At 48.0% G+C, this 23920-nt stretch overlaps 1 protein-coding gene across 3 annotated transcripts in view; it reads left to right on the forward strand.

Moving 5' to 3' along the window:
- LOC123748083 (sulfotransferase 1A1-like) overlaps positions 1–23666 on the forward strand; it is a 48402-nt gene extending 24736 nt beyond the window's left edge. For all 3 annotated transcript variants that reach the window (XM_069314214.1, XM_069314211.1, XM_069314205.1), the window contains exons 6-8: positions 8215–8381; positions 12668–12773; positions 22926–23666. In XM_069314214.1, coding sequence (XP_069170315.1) covers positions 8215–8381; positions 12668–12773; positions 22926–23023 — 371 coding nt within the window. In that variant the 3' untranslated portion in view covers positions 23024–23666. The remainder of the gene's footprint in view (positions 1–8214; positions 8382–12667; positions 12774–22925) is intronic.
- Positions 23667–23920: the final 254 nt, after the last annotated feature.

Below are 23920 nucleotides of genomic sequence, written 5' to 3' on the forward strand. Positions count from 1 at the left end.
CCTTCTCATAATTTTGGCGTCGTCAGCAAACATTGAGAGGAAAGAGTCTATCCCCTCTGGGAGATCATTTACGTATATCAGAAACGGGATAGGTCCGAGTGCAGAGCCTTGTGGGACTCCACTGGTGTCTTCACGCCATTCTGAGGTCTCACCCCTCACTGTAACTCTGCTTCCTCTTGCTTAGGTACTCCCTTATCCACTGGAGCGCCCTACCAGTTAAACCTGTTTGTTTCTCCAGCTTGTGCATCTACCTTTTATGGGGTACTGTGTCGAAGGCTTTCAGACAGTTAAAAAAAAAAAAAAAAAAAAAATAATTGCAGTCTGCACATCCTTCTCTTTCTTGCTTAATCTTTGTCACCTGATCGTAGAATTCTACGATCAAGCCTGTAAGGCAAGATTTACCCTCCCTAAACCCATGTTGATGGGTTGTCACGAAGTTTCTTCTCTCCAGATGTGTTACTAGGTTTTTCTCACAATCTTCTCCATCACCTTGCATGGTATACAAGTTAAGGACACTGGCCTGTAGTTCAGGGCCTCTTGTCTGTCACCCTTTTTGTATATTGGTACTACATTAGCAGTCTTCTATTTCTCGTAGGTCTCCCATTTCCAGTGACCTACTATACACTATGGAGAGTGGCAAGCAAAGTGCTCATGCACACTTTCAATACCCATGGTGAGATTCCGTCTGGCCCAACAGCTTTTCTCGCATCTAGCTCCAATAGGTGCTTCTTGACCTCATCGCTTATAATTTCGAACCTTTCCAAGGTCACCTGGTTTGCTGCCACCTCTCCTAGCGCCGAGACTTCTCCCTGTTCTATTGTAAAGACCTCCTGTGATCTTTTGTAGAGTTCTTCACACACCTCTGACATTCTCTGTGTACCTGTCCTCGCCCACCCTAAGTTTCATCACCTGTTCCTTCACTGTTGTCTTCCTCCTGATGTGACTGTAGTAGCTTTGGTTTGTGTGTGCGCGCGTGCACGCACGTGTGCACGCACGCGTGCACGCACGCGCGTACGTACGTACGTACACTCGACTAGTTGTGCTTGTGGGGGTTGAGCTTTGGCTCTTTCGCCCCCTCCCCGCTCAGCTCGTTGTCGCCGTGTGGGGGCTTGGTGGGCGGCTGCCGGAGTGTGATGCTCCTTGGGACAGTCCTGTCCTTTTCTAGCCTTGTGCTCCTGCTGCCGTCCTCTCCAATTCTGCTGGGCATCTTTTCCTTTTCCTTCTGTTTCGTTTTTCTCCCCCCTCTTCTCCTATCTGCTTGCCGTTTCCTGCCGACCTTTTGCTCGTTCTGGTTCTTCCCTTGGACTTCTTCTATTTTGACGCCCGGGTGCTTGAGGAGGCATACTCTTGCACCCGTAGAACTGCAGTACCCGACGTCGAGAGCGAGGGGAACCTTTTATTGTCAATCCCCACTTCGTCACTGAACCCGATCTCGACGGACTGTCGGTTTCTTAAGGTGGCGTTTGTGGGGCGTATACTCACGACGCACCCCTAGGAGGCCCCGACAAGATCGGCGATAGCTTCTTGTTGGGTGTCCTGCCTCTAATTGTGGCTCCATGGTGGGTGTGGGGGCACATTCGTGAGTGAATTCTTCTTTCGTCAAGATGATTACCCCTGCTTCGGCTTCTTCTGGTTTACCTTCTCAGGCTCGTGGGGTGGGCGACCAAGCCCCCGAGTCGGTCCGTATTGGAAGACCGGGCTCTGTAGCCTCCGCTGCATTGGGCCCCGACCTTGCTCCTCCTTTGGCCTCTCTGACTCCTTCCCCTGGCTCCCCTCCCTCCTCTGTGGTTGGGTCGAGCCCCAAGCCCCCAGTGGTGACTACCTCGTCCCCTGGCGCGGCTCCTTCTCTCGTTGTTACTACTGCGCCTTTTAACCCCTCTCTCTCTGGGGGTTCTCACCGCCGTTCTCGTCACGGCCGCCCTCGCTCGATTCCTTCCAGTTCTGCTACCTATCAAGCCTTGTTTGGTCCCGCTTCGTGGGCCAAATATTTTGATCTCCTCCCTCTTGATTCTGCGCCTCCTGACGATTTCTCCCTTCATCGACATCTCATTGATTCCGTGGATGCCTCCATTACTTTTAACCCCACTCGTCTCGGTACGCGTGTCGTTGCTGCTCCTTCTCAGGATGCTGCTTCCCGCTTGGCTGCCTTATCCTGCCTTGGCGAGACCCCCGTTCGGGTCTCGAAGAACGTCCAGTTGAATGCCAGTGTTGGCACTATTTTGCTCCCGCCCCATGTTGCGACCGGTGTTCGGGACCTACGCGACTGCCACGACGATATTCGACATATCCTCGCTGCCCAGGGCCATTCTATTCTCCAGGTGGACACGTTTACTCGTCCCCCTCGTGGTAGTCGCCGTCAACCCCTCCGGGTTGTGAAGATTACCTTTGATGGTAGGACCCTTCCACCCTCTGTCATTCTTGCTGGTGCCAGGTGCTCTGTCCAGGAGTACATTCCTTCTCCTCGGCTCTGCAACAAGTGCTGGAGGTTTGGGCATGGTGCCCTCCGCTGCTCCGGGACTGTCTCTCTCTGTCCTTTGTGTGGTGGCGAAGGTCACTCTAAGTCGGAGTGCGCTTCTCCCCAGGCTCGTTGCCTCAACTGCGGTGAGGCCCATCCTACCTTCTCCCGTGCGTGTGTCCATTACAAGCTTGAGGCAGCCGTCCTCAACTTGAAGCACCGGGAGCGTTTATCTTTTCCTGAGGCGAGGCGCCAGGTTCGCCGGCTCCCGCCTTATGCTAATATCTCTTATGCTCGCGTGTTGCGCTCTTCCTCTCCTCGTCCTTCCCGCCTTCCTCAGACTCACAACCGTTTCCAGGCCTTGGACCCTGATGCGCCCACTGCCCCCTCCTCTGTCCCTTTGGGTTCTCTCCCGAAGGATCCTCCTCCTGGTCCTCTGTCTGGGGTTCCCCTTCCTTCTACCCGGTCTGTCGTGTCTTCTGTGTCTCCTTCCTCGTCCCCCTCCGATCCTCCTTCCCATCCTCTTCCTCCATCTATCGGCTCTCCCCGTCGCCTGTCGGTGCGGGCGGATGTCCATCGCTCTCCTAACGGCCGTCGTGTGTGCTCTCGTTCGGCTTCTCCTGTTGAGACACTGGAATCCGTTGCCCGGTACGTAGTTGCTGGGACACCGGTCTCTTTAAGTCAGAAGCGTAAGCCTGGCTCCTCTCCTTCCTCTTCCCCGGCGGGTAAGAAGGCTTCGCTTTCTTCCTCAGCTCCTCCTTCTGGCTCTGTTGCTCCTTCCACTCCCGTTTCAGTGCTTGCGCCCCCTGTTCCTGCTATGGAGGTTTCTTTGGCCCCTGCTTCCCTTTCGGTTGCTGCTCTTGCTGGGGTGCTCTCCTCTCTTTCTACTCCCCCTCTTCCTGCTGCTGTCCTTGACTGCTCCTCTCCGTTGTCTCCTCCTCCTCCTCCTCCTCCTCCGGACCCTGCCCGCCCACCTCTGATCTGTTCTCCCGTTTCCTTCCCTCCGTCTTTGCTCAGTTTACCCATGCCCCCTAACCCTGACTTTGCTGACCCTGATCCCGACCCTGATATTCTTTAACGTGCTCTGTTGGTCTTTCGCCTTTGTTTCTTCCTTGTTCTCTGTTTTTGTCCTTTCTCTTCTCGTCGTTGTCCATTCTTCAATGGAACGTTCGAGGTTATTACGCCAATTTCCTCGAACTCCAACTTCTGGTTTCGCGGTTTTCGCCCCTTTGTGTCTGTCTCCAGGAGCCGATGCTTGGTGCTCGTCCTGGTCGTTTTCGTGGCTATTCCTTTCTCTCCCCCCCCCCAGCCATTGCTGGGGCTTCTAATTCTTCTGCTCTCTTGATTCGGGCTGATGTTCCCTTTGTTCCTTTACTTTTTCCTTCGCCTCTCCATTGTTCTGCTGCTCGTATCTTTGTGGGGAAATGGTACACAGTTTGTTCCATTTATCTCCCCCCGAGTGTCCCGCTCTCTCTTCCTGATTTGAAACACCTCCTAGACTCCTTGCCGGAGCCTGTGCTCCTGCTGGGTGACTTCAATTGTCGTCATTCTCTTTGGGGTGACGTTCTGACGAATACCCGGGGTCGCCTCCTTGAGCCGTTTCTCCTCTCTTCTTCCCTGTCTCTTCTGAATTCTGGTGAGCCCACTCATTTGGACTCTCGAACTCGCACCCTTTCTTGTCTTGATCTTTCTCTCTGCTCTTCTTCTCTTTACTTAGATTTCACATGGCAGGTTCTTGATGACCTCCATGGAAGTGATCATTTCCCCATCCTTGTTTCCTTTTTCTCTTTTCGCCCTTCCCTCTCTTTCCCTAGATGGCAGTTTGCTAAGGCGGACTGGACCCTGTTTTCCCTCAGTGCTACTCTCTCTGACCTCTCCCTTCTGCCCCTCTCTCGCGCTCTCCTCCTTTTTCATGACACTGTCTTCGACGCTGCCCTCCGCTCTATTCCTCGCTCTTCCTCTCGGGGTCCACGGAAGTGCGTTCCCTGGTGGAATGCGGACTGTGCTCGGGCTGTCCGCTGTAAGCGTGCAGCCTGGAAGAAGCACCGCCGTAGGCAGACGACCGATTCTTTTCTTTTCTTTCGGAAAGCGAGTGCGGTGGCCCGTAGGGCCATCCGTACGGCTAAACGTGAATGTTGGGCTTCTTATGTCTCGACAATTACGTCCGAAACCCCTCTGGCCCAGATCTGGAAGCGTATCCGCAAGATAGCGGGTAAGTTCGTTCCCGATGTTTCACCGGTCCTTCACCTCCATGATACTCTTGTGGCGGACCCGTTGCAGGTCGCTTCCGAACTGGGTTCCCACTTTTCTTCTGTTAGCTCTGGTCTTCATCTTCCCCAATCTTTCCTTCTTCGTAAACCTGTCCTTGAGTCTCGTCCTTTAGATTTCTGCACTCATCTTCAGCTTCCCTATAATGATCCCTTCTCTCTCTCTGAACTTCGTTCTGCCCTGGCCCTCTGCGGTTCTACGGCGGCGGGCTCCGATGGTATTCATTATGAGATGCTTCGCCATCTCCCTCCGAGCACGTCTCAGTATTTACTGAGTCTGTATAATCGGATCTGGGAGTCGTCGTCTGTCCCTGAGGACTGGCTCGATGCCGTTGTCCTCCCTGTTCGCAAACCAGGGTCTCTGGGTACTTCCCCTAAGGACTTTCGCCCTATTGCTCTCACAAGTTGTGTCTGCAAACTCTTTGAACGTATGGTTAACGTTCGTCTGATGTGGTTCCTGGAACACCATCACCTCCTCTCCCCTTCTCAATTTGGTTTCCGCAAGTGCCGCAGCACGACAGATGTCCTGGTGAACTTGGAGGTCTATATACGTACTGCTTTTGCTGCGAAGACCTCCGTTGTTGCCGTCCTTTTTGACCTAGAAAAGGCTTACGACACCACTTGGCGTTATCATATCCTATCTCAACTTCATTCTTTTGGCCTTCGTGGTCATCTCCCTCTCTTTCTCCGCAGCTTCCTCTCTCGTCGTTCCTTTCGGGTGCGCCTTGGTACCGCTCTCTCTCCCCCTTTTCGGCAATACGAAGGTGTGCCCCAGGGTAGTGTTCTGAGCACTACTCTTTTTCTGGTTGCCCTCAATGGTCTTCTTTCCTCTCTTCCTTCTGGTGTCTTCTCCGCTCTCTATGTCGATGATCTTACCCTTTGTTGTCAGGGTGATGATTCGCCTCTCCTTCAACGCCGGCTTCAACTTGCGATTGATGCCGTGTCGTCTTGGGCCACAGGTCATGGCTTCAAGTTCTCTACTTCTAAGACTTGTGCCATGACTTTTACGCGGAAACGGGTTGTTCTTCGTCCCTCTTTGTCACTTTATGGTCATCCCCTTGAATACAAAGATTCCGCGAAGCTTTTGGGGTTATTCCTTGACACTCGTTTGTCTTGGTCTCCCCATATCTCTTACCTCCGTGTTGAGTGCTCTAAGTCCCTTACCCTCCTTCGGGTCTTGTCCCATACTTCTTGGGGGGGCAGATAGGCGCACTCTCCTTGCTTTACATTCCTCTCTCGTCCTGTCTAAGCTCGATTATGGTTGCCCTGCTTACTCGTCTGCTTCTCCTTCTACTCTTCGCCGTCTTGATGCTTTGCACCATACTGGGTTGCGCCTCAGTTCTGGTGCCTTTCGTTCGACTCCCGTCCTTAGCTTGTATGTTGACACTGGCTTCCTGTCTCTCCAGGACCGCCGTGATCGCTACTGTCTTCGGTATCTTGCGCGGTCCTTGCAACATCCTTCCTCTCGTCTCTGTCGTGCTTTAACTTTTACCCCTCCTGCGGTTCCTGTTCCTCTTCACCACCTCCCTCTTTCTGTCCGGTTATCTCGCCTGCAGGATTCTCTTTCCGTTCGTATTTCTGATGTTTCTCCTCGTGTTGTTCCTTCTTTGCCCCCGTGGAGGGTCCCTCTTCCGCGGTTTTGTACATCCTTGACTCGCATCACTAAAGCTTTTACCCCTCCTACAGTTCTCAAACGCCTTTTCCTCGAGCACTTTTCTTCTCACTCCCGCTCCGTTTCTGTCTTCACCGATGGGTCTAAGTCAGCGGACGGTGTTGGCTACTCTGTTGTTTTTCCTGATCGCACTTATATGTGTCGCTTGCCTCCGGAGACTAGCATCTTTACAGCGGAACTTTATGCTATTCTCTATGCTCTTCGTCTCCTGCTTTCTCGTTGTCAGTCTTCCTTTGTGGTTGTTGTTGACTCTCGTAGTGCCCTCATGGCTCTCGGGTGCTTTAATCCAGTTCATCCGGTAGTTGTCGAGATCCAGCATTGGCTGTTTCTCGTTCACAGTAAATTTAAGTCGGTTGAGTTTTGTTGGGTTCCCAGCCATATTGGCGTGTCTTTAAATGAGCGTGCGGATGCTGCCGCTAAGGACGCTGTCCGCTCTTGTCCCATCTCTCGTAAAGGCATTCCGTATTCCGACTTTTACCCGGTTATCCATTCCTCAGTCCTTACCCGTTGGCAGGCTTCTTGGTTGTCTGTTACTGGTAACAAGCTACGTACTCTTAAATGTTGTGTTTCCTCGTGGCCGTCCTCCTTCCACCGTAACCGGCGGTGGGAAACAGCTCTAGCGAGGTTGCGTATTGGCCATACTCGCTTAACCCATGGTCACTTGATGGAGCGCCGCCCTGCTCCTTATTGTCCTAGTTGCATTGTCCCTCTTACGGTCGTGCATGTCCTTCTTGAATGTCCTGACTTCCAGGACGAGCGTGTGTCTTGCTTTCCGACCGCCCCTCGCGGTCACCTGTCCCTCGATAGAATTCTTGGTGACTCGGATACTTTTGATATCGTTCGCCTTATGCGTTTTTGTTCTCGTATTGGCATCCTTGGTGATATTTAGCGCCCTCTGATTATTTTGCGTATTTGATGGTGCTACATAGCCTTCCCGGTTTGGTGCCTTCTTTTGATAATTACTTACTTACTTTGGCTCTTTCGTCCCGTCAATCTACTCTTGAATAGATTTCTGAGCTTCTGAAGCGCCCTCATATCTACATTTGAGGTTGTATATGGAGTCGGCCTCCCCCACATTCTAGTGCAATCCCATTACTAACTACTGACACTGAAAGTTCTTTCTCAGGCTGTGGCTTATTTGGGTACTCGGCTTCCACCTGTTCCCCTTGTGAGTGTACCACCAGTTTTTTTTAAATATATCCTTGTCTACCCTGTAAATTCCCTCTAGAATTTTGTATGTAGTGATCACGTGTCCCCGAGGTCTTTAGTCTTCCATCTACGTCAAGTTCGCTCGCCCTTTCCTAGTAACTTGTGCCTCTTGGTTCTGGGACTGACCTAGTGGCGTACCTCAACTTTTTCAATCTTGGTCTTGTGCTTGACAAGGTACGGGCTTCATGCTGGGGCCGCATACTGTGTTCAGGTTTGAGTGTTGTGCAGTGTTGTAGGTGGGTACCTTCTGTGTTTGGACAAATGGGATCAGGCTGCTCTAGCCAGTTAGTGTAGGTGGTTAGTATTGACCACAAGTGCAAGTATTAGGTTTTCTTGACAGTTTGTTGCAGTTCTCCTCGGTAGTAGTGTAATAGAGTGCGATATTGAGGTCTGCAATAACTCCTATTGTCTTCTTGAAATTTTAACTTCTAAAAAATTATCAAATATTAATGTGTTCTTAAGATAATTTCTTCAGTATCGGAAATAACTGCATTTCATATAGCTTATTATACAATTATATTTTGGAGATACCTATATATTGCAAAATTTAAAGGCTTAACCTTTTGTTTACACATGTAAAACATTGAGTTAAACGTAATTCCTATCTACAGTGTTGTACTGTCCCTACTGGCCCAACCTGATGATGGCCTGGGGGCAAAAGGATGAGCCCTATATGCACTTTGTCTTTTATGAAGACTTTAAAGCTGACATAAAGAAGGAACTTGGAAAACTGAATGAGCTGTTGGGCACCAACCTCTCCCAACAGCAGCTTGATAATGTAAGTGTCATGACTACTCCTCCTATTAATGATTTCACATTTCGAAGTTAACTCACGGTTCTAGGGGGTAGCTCACGGTATAAGGGATGCTGGCTTAAGTTGGCTCTCAGAACTAGTCTGGTATAAATATTTTATCCCATTTACTGAGTTGAGGGAGGTGTTGCCCCAGGGCTGTTCTGGGACCTATTTAGCAATATTACATTTATTATGGCCACGTTAATACAGCATTATTTGCTAATGTTCAAACTACTCAAATTGGGCAGAACATGAATTGTGAACACAAAGGACAAAAGACTACCTAAGGGTTTAAAAATTTACGGAAGATTGGCAGAGGGAGTTTATTCATTGAAGAAAACACAAATGGAGCGTTGTAGAGTGATAAATACCAATTGCTCATTGGTACTTTGAAAGTGTATTGACGATTAAATTGACTCTTTAGTTACAGATTAACGTGATGTGAAGGAAGTATGTGAATGGTGGAATGGGAGTATAGTAATAAACCTCGTATGAATAAAATGTACAATATACTGCACATTACTCATTGGCTTAGCTTAGAATCGAGAGACCTGGGTAAGACGCGATGCGGACTGTGCCTTTTTTTTTTTTTTAATTGACGGTCGGTTGCAGCTGTTTAATTCCCGGGTACTATTTACTGCTAGGTAAAGAGGGCATCAGGGTGAAAAACTCTGCTCATTTGTTTCTGCCATCGCCAGGGATCAATCCCAGTTCCCTAAGATAGTCCCGAGCGCTGTCCACTCGGGTGTCTGGCCCCAGGTGCATGGGGACGGTTGTCATGGTGTATGTATTCATCTAGTTCTATTCACCTAGTAGTGCTTGCGGGGGGGTTGAGCCCTGCTCTTTTGGCCCGCCTCTAAACTGTCAACTGTTACTAACTATCGTTTGTTTTTTACATACCACACACAAAGGAAGCAGCCCGTAGCACCTGTCCAACTCCCAGGTACCTATTTACTGCTAGATAACATGTGCATCGGGGTGAAGGAAACTGTCTATAATTTCTCGCCGGCGCTGGGAATCGAACCCAGTACCACTGGATCATGCATCCAGTGTGCTTTCCAGTCAGCTACTGACCCCGCACATCATTGTGTGCGTGTGTGTGGGGGGGGGGATGTCTAGGTATGTGTGTGTGTGGGGGGGGGGGGGGGGTTGGGGTGGAGGGGGGCTTTGGCAGATGTCTAGGTATTCACCTAGTTGCACTTGTGGGGGTTAAGCTCTTCTCTTTCGGCCTGCCTCTCAACTGTCAGTAAACCGTTTCTGCTGCTGCTAATTTTTTTTCTACAACACACACACACACACACACACACACACACACACACACACACACACACGCACGCGACTATTATGTAGTGAGGAAAAAGAGAAGGGAGAGGTGGTGGTGTAGCTTTGGTGATAAGAAAAGGTTAGAGTTTTGAAGAGATAGTAAATCAGAACTGTGAAGGTTTCAGTGACTACATATCAGGCACCATAGTAACTGGATGACAGAAAATTATAGTAGTAGCCATCTATAACACCCCACCGAGCGACAGAAGACCCAGACAGGAATATGATAGAAACAATATGGCCACCATCAATATAATAGAGCAGCTTCTGTGGCTAGCAGGAACGGATCCAGACTACTAATCATGGGATACTTCAACCATGGGAAGATAGATTGGGGGAACAAAGACCCACATGGAGGACCAGACACATGGAGAGCTAAGCTGCTGGACGTGGCAACAAACTTTGTCAGTCAACACGTCAAGGGACCGACAAGAATGAGGCGAGGACGAACCAGCCTTGCTTGATCTAATATTTACTCTAAATGAGTAGGATATAAGGGAAGTTAAGTTGGAAGCCCCTCTGGGAATGAGTGATCATAGTGTATTGAGCTCTGAGTACCTGGTTGAGCTAGGAATTCTCCCCCAAAAAAGAACAAGGAAACAAAGGGCTGGCATACCGTAAGGGGAACTATGAGGAGATGAAGGAATTCCTAAGGGATATACAATGGGACACAGAACTCGGAACCAAGTCCGTACAAGACATGGACTGTCACCCAAAAGTGTCAGGAGGCTGAAAGCAGGTTTGTCCCGGGCCGACAGGAAAAAAAAGATTAGCAAAGGAAGAATCCATGGTTTGCTAGGGAATGTATTAAAGCAAAAGAGCTGAACAAAAGGGCATGGAGGAACTTCCGTAATAACAGAACACCTGAGAGTAGAGATATACCAGAGAACCAGGAACGAGTATGGTAGTGAGAAGAGCAGCTGTGAAAAGGTATGAAAATGATAGCTAACAAAGAAAAGACCGAACCAAAATTACTAGTCACATCAGGAGGAAGACAACAGTGAAGGAACAGGTGATGAAACTTAGGGTGGGGGAGGACAGGTACACAGAGAATGAGAAGTGTGAGGAACTCGACAAAAGGTTCCAGGAGGTCTTTACAATAGAAAGAATCACGGCGCAAGGAGAGGTGGCAGCAAATCAGGCGACCTTGGAAAGGTTCGAAATTAAGTGATGAGGTAAAGAAGCACCTATTGGAGCTGGACGTGAGGAAAGCTGTTGGGCCGGACGGAATCTCACCATGGGTATTGAGTGTGCAGGAGCACTTTGTTTGCTATTCTCCATGGTGTGTAGTAGGTCACTGGAAACGGGAGACCTACCAGAAATATGGAAGACGGCTAATGTAGTCCCAATACACAGTGTGACAGAGAAGAGGCACTGAACTACAGTCAGTCTCCTTAACTTTTATACCATTAAGGTGATGAAGATTGTGAGAAACCTAGTAACACATCTGTAGACGACACTGCGACAACCCCTCAACATGGGTTCAGGGACGGTAAATCTTGCCATACAGGCTTAGTAGAATTCTACGATCAGGTGACAGATTAAGCATGAAAGAGAAGGGTGGGCGGTGCATTTTTTTGGACTGTCGGAAAGCCTTTGACACAGTACCCCATAAAAGGTTGATGCATAAGCTGGAGAAACAGGCAGGAGTAACTGGTAGGGCGCACCAGTGGATAAGGGAGTACCTAAGCAATAGGAAGCAGTTAGTGAAGGGTGAGACCTCGGATTGGCGTGAAGTGGAGTGAATGCCCAGTGGAGTCCCACAGGGCTCTGTACTCGGACCTATCCTGTTTCTGATATACTTAAATGATCTCCCAGAGGGTATAGACTCGTTCTTCTCAATGTTTGCTGACACAAAAATTATGAGAAGGATTAAGACAGAGGAGGGCAGCTTGTCCAGGTCAAGAAGACCTGGACAAGCTGCAGGAATGGAAGAACAAATGGTTGGTAGAGCTTAACCCAAGCAAATGTAATGTAATGAAGGTAGGGGTAGGAAGCAGGAGACATGATAAAAGGCATCAATTGGGAGACTAAATACTTCCAGAGTCAGAGAAAGACCTGGGGGTTGATATCATGCCAGACCTGTCCCCTGAAGCTCATATCAAGAGGATAACATCAGCGGCATATGCCAAGTTGGTTAACATAAGAACGGCATTTAGAAACTTGTGTAAGGAATCTTTCAGAACATTATATACCACATATGTCAGACCAATCCTGGCGTATGCGGCTCCAGCATGGAGTCCATATCTAGTAAAGCATAAGATTAAACTGGAAAAGGTTCAAAGGTTTCCCTCCAGACTAGTACCCGAGCCGAGAGGTATGAGCTACGAGGAGTGACTACGGGAATTAAACCTCACTTCATTGGAAGACAGAAGAGTTAGGGGGAACATGATCACCACATTAAAGATTCTCAAGGGAATCGACAGGTAGATAGACAGGTTATTTAACACAAGGGGCACACGCACTAGGGACATAGGTGGAAACAGTTCCCAAATGAGCCAGAGAGATATTAGAAAGAACTTTTTTTAGTGTCAGAGTGGTTGACAAATGGAATGCATTAGGAAGTGATGTGGTGGAGGATGACTCCATGCAGTTTTAAATGTAGATGATAAAGCCCAATAGGCTTAGGAACCTGCACACCTGTTGATTGACGGCTGAGAGGCGGGACCAGAGAACCAGAGCTCAACCCCCGCAAGCACAACTAGGCGAGTACGTTCACTCGCTTGCTTGCTCGGAAGCTGCCCATGACGGCTACCTAACTCCCAGGTACCTATTTACTATTAGGTAACGGACATAGGGTGGAAAAACTCTGCCCATCGTTTCTCACACAGGTGTGTGTGGGGGGGAGGGAATGTCTAGGTGTGTGTATGTATGTATGAATGTATGTTTGGGGGGGGGGGGCAAGAGTTTGAACCTGTTGTGGTAATAATATTGGTTCCTTTCGCCAGGTTGCCGAACACTGTTCTTTCTCCTCGATGAAAGCTCGAAGTGAAAAAGATGCTGCAAATTATCACCAAGGTGCCCAGAAGAGCGAAGGAGACTTCTTCAGGAAAGGTGTGTGGAAATGGTCGATTCTAATTGAAAAGTCAACTGTAATACTTTAGCATTGTTGCTGGAGCTTTAGAATTCTGTGAACGTTTTGGCTTGTCCGGGTCAAGTGCAGTTCTCTTCCTTAAAGAACCATATTAAGACATAATCCAAGTGACTGGATGTTTTAGTTGTTTCGCACTTTAATCAGTGAGATAACCGACAGCCATCAGGATATTTCTAATGCTTCATGTGATCATACCATGACTAATTCCACCAGAGTGAGTGACATTTCTTTCTGGAGGAAAGCAAATTACCTTAAAATGTTTTAGGCTCTGATCTGTACCCTGGTGGACCTCAACCTTTAACTACTAGTTAAGTGAGAGCAGCGGGTAATGTTGTAGAGGTTTTTGTTATTGGCAACTGTGAGAGTTTCAGCGGTGCTGTGGTTAGGATGACTTGCGTGAGGAATATTTGCTAGTTATAATTTCATTGCATAACACTAAGCTATGTTAGTCAAAGCTTGTTAATACTTGGACTGATCTAGGCTAGATTTCGGGGTACTGTTAGTTTGAAAGTATCACGTGCATATGTCTTATAGTTAAAATATTAGGCATAGTTTTTTCTTCCCTTCGTTTTTTTGAAGTGCCTCCTTGCCGTGGTGAGGGGCTCGCGTACACCTCCCTGGGGCCGGTGTGGGTTGCCTTTGCCCCCCCCCCCCCTCTTCTTTGGTGTACGTGCTGATGGACACCACGTAGGGGCCTTGTGAGCTATCGGACAACCCGCTGGAGGGGTCGCAAGTGAGTGGCCTCCCTGAGTGGATGATTGGGTGTCCAGGCTGGGGGCGATAGGGGCAATGGGGTCTTAGCACCAGTGTGTGATAATAGACGATGTAGTAGGACTCCCCTGTTGAAAAGGGGAGCTCAGCTGGGGACGACGCACCCTTCCTGCACTGGCCTGCGCTCGGCCTCCCTGACTCCCTTGGTAGGTGGTATCCCTTGGCTCCAGGTCCCAAACCTCTAAATTGATTGATGCATGGATGACAAGACTTCTCTTACCTAGGCTCGTGGGGTAGGCGACGAGGCCCCCCCCCCCCCCCCCCGAGTCGAACTGTCCTGGAAGACGGCTCTGTACCCGCTGCTACAGGGCTCGGTTTAGGCCCAGACCGGACTACTCCTCCCTCCTCGGTTGTTTGGTAGAGCCCCAAGCCTGCTGTGGTGACAGCCTCGTCCCCTTGCACGGCTCCATCTCTTACCGACTACTGTGCTTTATGACTCTTCTCTCTAGAGGATCTCGCCGCCGTCCCCGCCACTGCCGCTCTCGTATGCTCCCTTCCCATACTGATTCTCACCATGCCTTGTTTGGTACTGCTACGTGGACTAAGTACTTTGACCTCCATCCTTTGGATTCAACTCCTCATAACAATTTTTCCCATCATAGGCATCATGTTGATTCAGCAGATGCATGTTACCTTCAACCCCACCCGTCTCGGTGCACGTGTCTTTGCTGCTGCTCCTCAGGATACAGCCACCCGCTTGGCCACCTTATCCCGCATTAGTGAGATCCCTGTTCAGATTCCCCAAGAACGCTCGTTTAAATGCCAGTGTAGGCATGGTCCTCCTCCTGCATTATGTTGCAACCTGTGTTCGAAATCTGAAGGACTACCACGAAGATATAAAGCGTATCCTCGAGGCCCAGGGCCATTCTGTCCTTCCGGTGGCTACGTTTACTTCTCCCCCTCATGTTCACCATCCGCCCCTTCGGGTTGTGAACATTACCTCTGATGGTAGGACCCTTCCGCCCTCTGTCATTCTTGCTGGTGCCAGGTGCTCTGTCCAGGAGTACATTCGTTCTCCTCTGCTCTATAATAAGTGCTGGAGGATTGGGCATGGTGCCCTCCGCTGCTCTGGGACTGTCTCTGTCCTTTGGGTGGGGTTGGAGTGCACTTCTCCACAGGCTCGCTGTCTTAACTGCGGTGAGGCCCATCCTACCTTCTCCCGTGCGTGTATCCATTACAAGCTTGAGGCGGCCGTCCTAAACTTGAAGCACCGGGAGCGTTTGTTTTTTCCTGAGGCGAGGCGCCAGGTTCGCCGGCTCCTGCCATATGTTAACGTCTCTTGTGCTCGCGTGTTGCGCTCTTCCTCTCCTCGTCCTTCCTACCCTCCTCAGACTCACGACCGTTTCCGGGCCTTGGACCCAGATGCGCCCACTGACCCCTCTGTTCCTTTGAGTTCTGTCCCGAAGGGTTCCCCTCCTGGTCCTCTGTCTGGGGCTCCCCTTCTTTCTGCCCGGTCTGCTATGTCTCCTGTGTCTTCCTCGTCTCCCGATCCTCCTTACCATCCTTCTCCATTGACTATCCCCGCCGCCTGTCAGTGCGGGCTGATGTCCATCGCTCTCCAAATGGCCGGCGTGTGCTCTTGTTCAGCTTCTCCTGTCGAGATGCTGGAATCCGTTGTCCAGTACGTAGTTGCTGGGACACCTGTCTCTTTAAGTCAGAAGCGTAAGCCTGGCTCCTCTCCTTCCTCCTCCCCGGAGGGTTAGAAGGCTTTGCTTTCTTCCTCAGCCCCTACTTCTTACTCTATCGCTCTTTCCCCTCCCATTTACCTGGTTGATGGGGTTCTGGGAGTTCTTCTACTCCCCAAGGCCGGCCCGAGGCCAGGCTCGACTTGAGAGTTTGGTCCACCAGGCTGTTGCTTGGAGCGGCCTGCAGGCCCACATACCCACCACAGCCCGGTTGGTCCGGCACTCCTTGGAGGAATAAATCTAGTTTCCTCTTGAAAATGTCCACGGTTGTTCCGGCAATATTTCTTATGCTTGCTGGGAGGACGTTGAACAACCGCGGACTTCTGATGTTTATACAGTGTTCTCTGATTGTGCCTATGGCACCTCTGCTCTTCATTGGTTCTATTCTACATTTTCTTCCATGTCGTTCACTCCAGTACGTTGTTATTTTACCGTGTAGATTTGGTACTTGGCCCTCCAGTATCTTCCAGGTGTATATTATTTGATATCTCTCTCGTCTTCTTTCTAGTGAGTACATTTGGAGGGCTTTGAGACGATCCCAATAATTTAGGTGCTTTATTGCGTCTATGCGTGCCGTATATGTTCTCTGTATTCCCTCTATTTCAGCAATCTCTCCTGCTTTGAAGGGGGAAGTGAGTACTGAGCAGTACTAAAGACGGGACAACACAAGTGCCTTGAAGAGTACAACCATTGTGATGGGATCCCTGGATTTGAAAGTTCTCGTAATCCATCCTATCATTTTTCTGGCTGTCGCAATATTTGCTTGGTTATGCTCCTTAAACGTTAGGTCGTCAGACATTATTATTCCCAAATCCTTTACATGCTGTTTTCCTACTATGGGTACATTTGATTGTGTTTTGTACTCTGTATTATGTTTAAGGTCCTCATTTTTACCGTACCTGAGTACCTGGAATTTATCACTGTTAAACATCATGTTATTTTCTGATGCCCAGTCGAAAACTTTATTAATATCAGCTTGAAGTTTTTCAATGTCCTCAGCCGAGGTAATTTTCATACTGATTTTTGTCATCTGCAAAGGATGATACGAAGCTGTGACTTGTATTTTTGTCTATATCTGATATGAGAATAAGGAAAAGCAGTGGTGCAAGGACTGTACCCTGAGGTACAGAGCTTTTCACTGCACTTGGACTAGATTTTATATGGTTGACAGTTACTCGCTGAGTCCTGTTTGACAGAAAACTGAGTATCCAGCGTCCTACTTTACCGGTTATTCCCATTGACTTCATTTTGTGTGCTATCACGCCATGGTCACATTTATCGAAGGCCTTTGCGAAGTCCGTGTATATCACATCAGCATTCTGTTTCTCTTCTAATGCCTCAGTGACTTTGTCGTAGTGCTCAAGTAGCTGTGAGAGGCACGATCTTCCCGCTCGAAATCCATGTTGGCCTGGGTTATGAAGGTCATTGGTCTCCATGAAATTGGTGACCTGACTCCTAATCACTCTCTCAAATACTGTTATGATGAGCGATGTTAGTGCAACTGGTCTATAATTTTTTGCCAATGCTTTGCTCCATCCCTTGTGTAGAGGGGCTATGTCTGCTACTTTAAGCGCATCTGGTATCTCCCCCGTGTCCAAGCTCTTCCTCCACACTATACCGAGTGCCTGTGCTACCGGCACTTTGCATTTCTTTATAAATATTGAATTCCATGAGTCTGGACCTGGGGCCGAGTGCATGGGCATGTTTTTAATTTCTTTTTCAAAATTTAGTGCGCTCGTGTTTATATCGGTTATATTTACCGGGGTTTGAATATCCCTCATAAAGAAATTGTCTGGATCTTCCACCTTCATGTTGTTTATTAGAGTGCTAAACATGTCCTCATACTGCTTTTTTAGGATTTCACTAATTTCTTTGTCATCCTCCGTGTATGAACCTTCACTTGTACGAATAGGTCCAATACTGGCAGTGGTTTTTGCTTTTGATTTCGCATATGAGAAGAAATATTTTGGATTTTTCTTTATTACCTGAATTGCTTTCTGTTCTAACTGCCTTTCTTCAGTTTCATATGAGTGTTTCAATTTCCGCTCGATTTCTTCAATCTCCCTATTTAAATTATTCCTTCTTTGACGGGAAATTCGTGTCTGCATAAGCAGTTCCGTTATTTTTTTCCTGCGTTTATAGTGTCGTCTGCGTTCTCTTTCTACGTTAGATCTCTTTCTGGCTTTCCTCAAAGGAACATGTTTCAGACAGACTTGATACGCTTCTGAAGTCAGTTTTTCTATTCCTTCTGTAGGACTTGTATTATTTAGAACAGTTCCCCATGGAATGTTTGTAAGTTCCCTGTTTATTATCTCGGTGGTTACGCCCCCTACGTGGTTACGCCATTTCGGTGGTTACGCCCCCTGTTCCTGCTAGGGAGGTTTCTTTGGCCCCTGCTTCCCTCTCGTTTGCTGCCCTTGCTGAGGTGCGCTCCCCTCTTTCTACTCCCCCTCTTCCTGCTGCTGTCCTTGACCGCTCCTGTCGGTTACCTCCTCCTCCCTCCTCCTCTTTGATCCCGCCCGTCCACCTCTGGTCTGTTCTCCCGCTTCCTTTCCTCCGTCTTTGCTCTGTTTACCCATTGCCCCCCTAACCTAGACTTTGCTGACCCTGATCTTCTTTAACCTGCTATGTTGCTCTTTCATATTTGTTTCTTCCTTGTTCTGTCCATTCTCCTCTCGTCGATGTCTATTCTTCAATAGAACGTTCGGGGTTATTACGCCAATTTCCTTTAACTTCAACTTCTGATTTCGCGGTTTTTGCCCCTTTGTTTGTCTTCAGGAGTCGATGCTTGGTGCTCGTCCTGGTCGCTTTCGTGGCTATTTCTTTATCTTCCCCCCCCCCATCCCCCCCCCCTCCAGTTGCTGGGCTCCTAACTCTTCTGCTCTCTTGATTCGCTCTGATGTTCCCTTTGTCCCCTTACTTTTTCCTTCGCCTCTCCATTGATCTGCTGCTCGTATCTTTGTGGGGAAATGGTACACAGTTTGTTCCATTAATCTCCCCCTTCCCCCCCCCCCCCTCAGTGTCCCGCTTTCTCTTTCTGATCTGACACGCCTACTGGACTCCTTGCCGGAGTCTGTGCTTCTGCTGGGTGATTTCAATTGTCGTCATTCTCTTGGGGGTGATGTTCTGACGAACACCCGAGGTCGCCTTCTTGAGCCGTTTATCCGCTCTTCTTCCCTGTCTCTTCTGAATTCTGGTGAGCCCACGCATTTTGACTCTGGGACTCGCACCCTTTCCTGTCTTGATCTTTTTCTTTGCTCGTCTTCCCTTTACTTAGATTTCACGTGGCAGGTTATTGATGACCTCCATGGCAGTGACCATTTCCCCATCCTTGTTACCTTTTTCTCTTTTCACCCTCCCTTCTCCTTCCCTAGGTGGCAGTTTGTTAAAGCGGAGTGGAACCTATTTACCCTCGGTGCTACTCTCTGACCTCTCCCTTCTGCCTCTCCCTCGCTCTCGACCCCTTTTTCATGACAGCTGTCTTTGACGCTGCACTCTGCTCTATTCCTCGCCTTTCCTTTCGGGGTCAACGGAAGTACGTTCCATGGTGGAATGCAGACTCTGCTCGAGCTGTAAGCGTGCAGCCTGGAAGAGACCCCCGCCGTCGGCAAACGGCCGATTCTTTTCTTTGCTTTCGGAAGGCGAGTGCGGTGGCCCGTAGGGCCATCCGTACAGCTAAACGTGAATGTTGGGCATCTTGTCTCCATTACGTCCGAAACTTCTGTCACATATCTGGAAGCATATCAGCAAGATAGCTGGTAAGTTCGTTCCCGATGTTTCACCGGTCCTTCACCTCCATAGTACTCTTGTACCATTGCAGGCAGGTACCGAACATGGATTCCCACTTTCCTCATGTTAGCTCTGGTCTTCATCTTCCCTAATTTTTCCTTCTTCGTAAACCTGTCCTTGAATCTCGTCCTTTAGATTTCTGCACTCGTCTTCGACTTCCCTATAACGATTCTCTCTTTTTCTTTTACTCTTCCCCCCCCCCCCTCTTTTCCTCTCCCCCCCCCCCCCCCCTCCACACACGTTGTTCTGCCTTGGCGCTCTGTGGTACTCCGATACGATGTCATTCATGAGACGCTTCTCCATCTCCCTCCGTACACGTTTCGGTATTTACCAAGTCTGTATAATCGGATCTGGGAGTCGTCGTCAGTCAGAGGACTGGCTCGATGCCGTTGTCCTCCCTGTTTGCCAACCAACGTCTTTGGGAACATTCCCTAAGGACTTGAGCACTATTGCCGTCACAAGTTGTCTGCAAACTTTGAACGTATGGTTAACGTTCGTCTGATGTGGTTCCTGGAACACAATAGCCTCCTCCCCTTCTCAATTTGCTTTCCGCAAGTGCCGCAGCACAACAGATATCCTGGTGAACTTGGAGGTCTATATTCGTACAGATTTTGCTGCGAAGACCTCCGTTGTTGGCGTCCTTTTTTTACCTGGAAAAGGCTTACGACACCTATTGGCTGTATCATATTCTGCCCCAGCTTCCATCTTTTGGCCTTCGTAGTGGAATCCCTCTTTCTCTGCAGCTTCCTCTCTAGTAGTTTCTTTCGGGTGACGCTTGGTATCGCCCTGTCTCTTTTCAGCAATACGAAGGTGTAGTGTACTGAGCACTACTTTTTCTGGTTGCCCTCAATGGTCTTCTTTCCTCTTCCTTCAGGCGTCTTCTCCGCTCTGTCGATGATCTTACCCTCTGGTGTCAGGGTGGTGATTCGCCTCTCCTTCAACGCCGACTTCAACTTGAGATTGATGCAGTGTCGTCTTGGGCCACCGATCATGGCTTAGTTCTCTACTAAGACTTATGCCATGACTTACTCAGAAACGGGTCGTTCGTCGTCCCTGTGTCACTTTAAGGTCATCCCCTCGAGTATAAAGATTCCGCGAAGCTTTTGGGGTTATTCTTTGACACTTGTTTGCCTTGGTCTCCTCATATCTCTTACCTTCGTGTTGAGTTCTCCAAGGCCCTTACCCTCCTTCGGGTATTGTCCCATACTTCTTGGGGAGCAAATAGGCGCGCACTCCTTGCTTCACATTCCTCTCTCGTTATGTCTAAGCTCGATTATGGTTGTCCTGCTTACTCGTCTGCTTCTCCTTCTACTCATCGCCGTCCTGATGCTTTGCACCATACTGGGTTGTCTCGGTTCTGGTCGCTTTCGTTCGACTCCTATCATCGGCTTGCATGTTGACACTGGCTTCCTGTCTCTCCAGGACCGTCGTGATCGCAACTGTCTTCGCTATCTTGCACGGTCCTTGCAACTTCCTTCCTCTCGCCTCTGTCGTGCTTTAACTTTTACCCCTCCTGCGGTTCCTGTTCCTCTTCACCACCTCCATCTTTCTGAGGTTATCTCGCTTACAGGATTCTTTTCCGTTCAGTTTTCTAATATTTCTCCTTGTGTTCCTTCTTTTCCCCCGTGGAGAGTCCCCCTTCCACAGTTTTGTACATCCTTGACCCGCATCACTAAAGCTTTTACCCATCCTACGGTTCTAAAACGCCTTTTCCTTGAGCACTTTTCTTCTCCCACTCCGTTTCCGGCTTCACCGGTGGGTCTAAGTCTGCGGACGGTGTTGGCTACTCTGTTGTTTTTCCTGATCACACTTGTGTGTCACTTACCTCCGGAGACTAGCATCTTCACAGCGGAGCTTTATGCTATTCCCTGTGCTCTTCGTCTGCTGCTCTCGTTGTCAGTCTTCCTTTGTAGTTGTTGTTGACTCTCGTAGTGCCCTCATGGGTCTCGGGTCCTTTAATCCGGTTCATCCAGTGTTTGTCGATCAAGCATTGGCTGTTTCTTGTTCACAGTAAAATTAAGCAGGTTGAGTTTTGTTGGGTTCCCAGCCTTTCTTATCCTTCTTATTATCTTAGCACCATCAGCAAACATGTTCATATAATTCTGTATACCAACTGGTAGATCATTTGGTATACAGAATTATATGAATATGTTAGCTGATGATGCTAAGATAATAGGAAGGATAAGAATTTAGGAGATTGTCATGCCCTTCAAGATGACCTGGACAAAATAAGTATGTGTAAAGTAAGCCATATTGGCGTATCTTTCAATGAGTGTGTGGATGCTGCCGCCAGGCTAGCTGTCCGCTCATGTCCCATCTCTCGTCAAGGTGTTTCTTATTCCGAATTTTACCTTGTTAGGCATTCCTCGATCCTTACCCGTTGGCAGGCTTGTTGGTCGTATGTTACTGGTAACAAACTACTTTCTCTTAAAGTCCAATCCTCGTGGCCGTCCTCCTACCACCGTAACCGGCAATGGGAAACAGCTCTGGCGAGGTTGCTTATTGGCCATAATTGCTTAACTCATGGTCACTTGGAGTGCCGCCCTGCTCCTTATTGTCCTAATTGCATTGTCCCTCTTACGGTCATGCATATCCTTGTTGAATGTCCTGACTTCTGGGACAGCGTGTCTTGTTTTCCGACCGTACCCCGCGGTCGCTTCTCTCGATGGTGTTCTTGGTGACTCGGATACTTTTGATACCGTTTGCCTTGCGTGTTTCTGTTCTCGTGTTTGCATCCTTTGTGATATTTAGTGCCCTCTGATTATCCCGCACAATTGATGGTGCTACATAGCCTTCGCAGTTTGGTGCCTTCTTTTTGATTATTGCTTGCCTACTTCGTTGTAGCTGTGATACCATATATTCCCAACCCTACCTGCTAGTTATTTATTGATTTTTTCCTCGGCCCTGTCTCTCGAAGAGTGTATCAAACTTGCCTGGCGTTAGTCTTACAACTGATCATAGTGACTGTTCGGAAAGTTTGCTCGGCCACCTTACTGGGTACAATGAGGCAGCTTTCAGTGTAGCATTTGTATACAAAGGTAGTTGTGTGGCATTCTGATGCCTCTGCCGAGATGTTATTCAATATTTCAGATGTGTGGCTGTGTAAATAGTTCAATTGGTGTCGAGCACTTTAACTTCTGTCGGGTGGTTCGGTTCAGGTTGCCGAATGCGTGTCCTATAAATGTTCACAAGCTTTGAATTAATGTTGGCTTTGTTAAATGTTGATAATATTTGGGCTTAGGATCTTAAGACCAAGTGTTTGCTCTTTGATGTTTTAGAAGTTTTCAGTCTTATCTGACACCTTTTAAATCGGGAACTCCTCCATTTAGCCCTGGGGTTTACAGCATCTTGTCTCGCAGGTCTCGATCACAAACCCCCTTTCCCTTTCCAAAGTTTCATTTAGCCAAAAGACTGGTTCATATCGTGAGTGCTGTTGTGAGTATACAGTGGAACTAGTGCCCACTCAGACTTTGAAAATATAAACATCGTTTTTCATGGTTGCCTTGGAAGCTTCCCTCATCCGGAGTTATGAGTGTTAAATATGGTGTCACTGGGGGCGGCCTGTGAGAAGGTGCGCTTTTCCAACAGCATGTGGTTTGTTGACTGGAACCAAACGGCTGCTTTTGTTAGTCTTTTCTCGATATTAAAGGTACTTAGCTTTGCTTCACAAATGTGTTTTTATCGCCTTGGATTTGGAATGCTTTCAAAGCTTTAGCACACAAAGGGACAAGTAGTTTGGTAGGTGTGGTCAGACCCCATGCATAGGAACAACTTGGTCAATCGAGGAATGGTTAGTAAAATGCTTGATAAGTTGGAAAAAGAAAATTGTGCATAATTCACTAACTTTTCTCTGAATTGTTTTCCCAGGTGAAATTGGAGACTGGAAGAACCACTTTTCGCCAGAGCTCGAGCAAGAGATGAATAGGTGGATCGAAAAGAATTGTGGAAACGCAATTTTCAAATGATACTCTAGTCCCTGAACACGGCACCGAAAAACTTGTTAAACGATTTAGTTTTAATGGCTGATAATTTGTTTATAGGTAAAAGTTTTTAAATTTCTAATGCCTTCAATAACTTTAATATACTCATGGATGTAATGAGTTTTTTACAGTAAAAATAATTTATTGAAATTAAGCAACTGAACTTTGCTCTTAAAATTCGGTTCAGTAATACTTTCATCATAATTCCATTGCTCTAACATGCAGTTGAATATTTGAATTGTATTCAATAGAGCAAGCATACTTACTTCTAAAGTAGTTTCCAAATAAGTGTTAGGAATTAAACTACTTTAATAGCAAAGTTTTAAATACCGAGTCGGATTACTTTTAAGTTTAACAAAATCCGGTTTGCTGTGTTTTCTGCCTTGGCTGAGGCAGAAAACCTTGACTGCCTCAATCAAGGCAAGGCTGCCTTGACTCCTGCCCACACCCAGGAGGTTACACATTAAGCCAATACAAACGACCATGTATTATGTAGTTACTAGTCTTTCGTTATTCGGGTACGGATTGTGCAAAATTCCCCCTGGTGGGTAAATAGTTATGAAACGAATAATTTCATTATCCATTTGGATCATTAAATTTTAGTAGAAATTAAAAAATATCAAATTTATTCCTGTGATTTTCTTACCTCTACTAGATTTATTATTGCTTAAGGTTTTTACCAATTTTTTTTTTATAAGACTGCAAAAATGTGGTGTAATGAATATTAAGAGGTGGTACCTTCTGTGGGTGTTGCTCAGAATTGTAAAGTTTTCTGATCATTTCTAAAAATAACTTTCATGTCGAGCTGGGATTCTTGGGGAAAAGTTTTGACTTTGTCAACCTGTGCAGATATTCAGATCACTTTGCCAAAGAATTTGCCAG

This window comes from Procambarus clarkii, chromosome 7 (assembly GCF_040958095.1).
Source record: "Procambarus clarkii isolate CNS0578487 chromosome 7, FALCON_Pclarkii_2.0, whole genome shotgun sequence".
NCBI classification, from domain to species: Eukaryota; Metazoa; Arthropoda; class Malacostraca; order Decapoda; family Cambaridae; genus Procambarus; species Procambarus clarkii.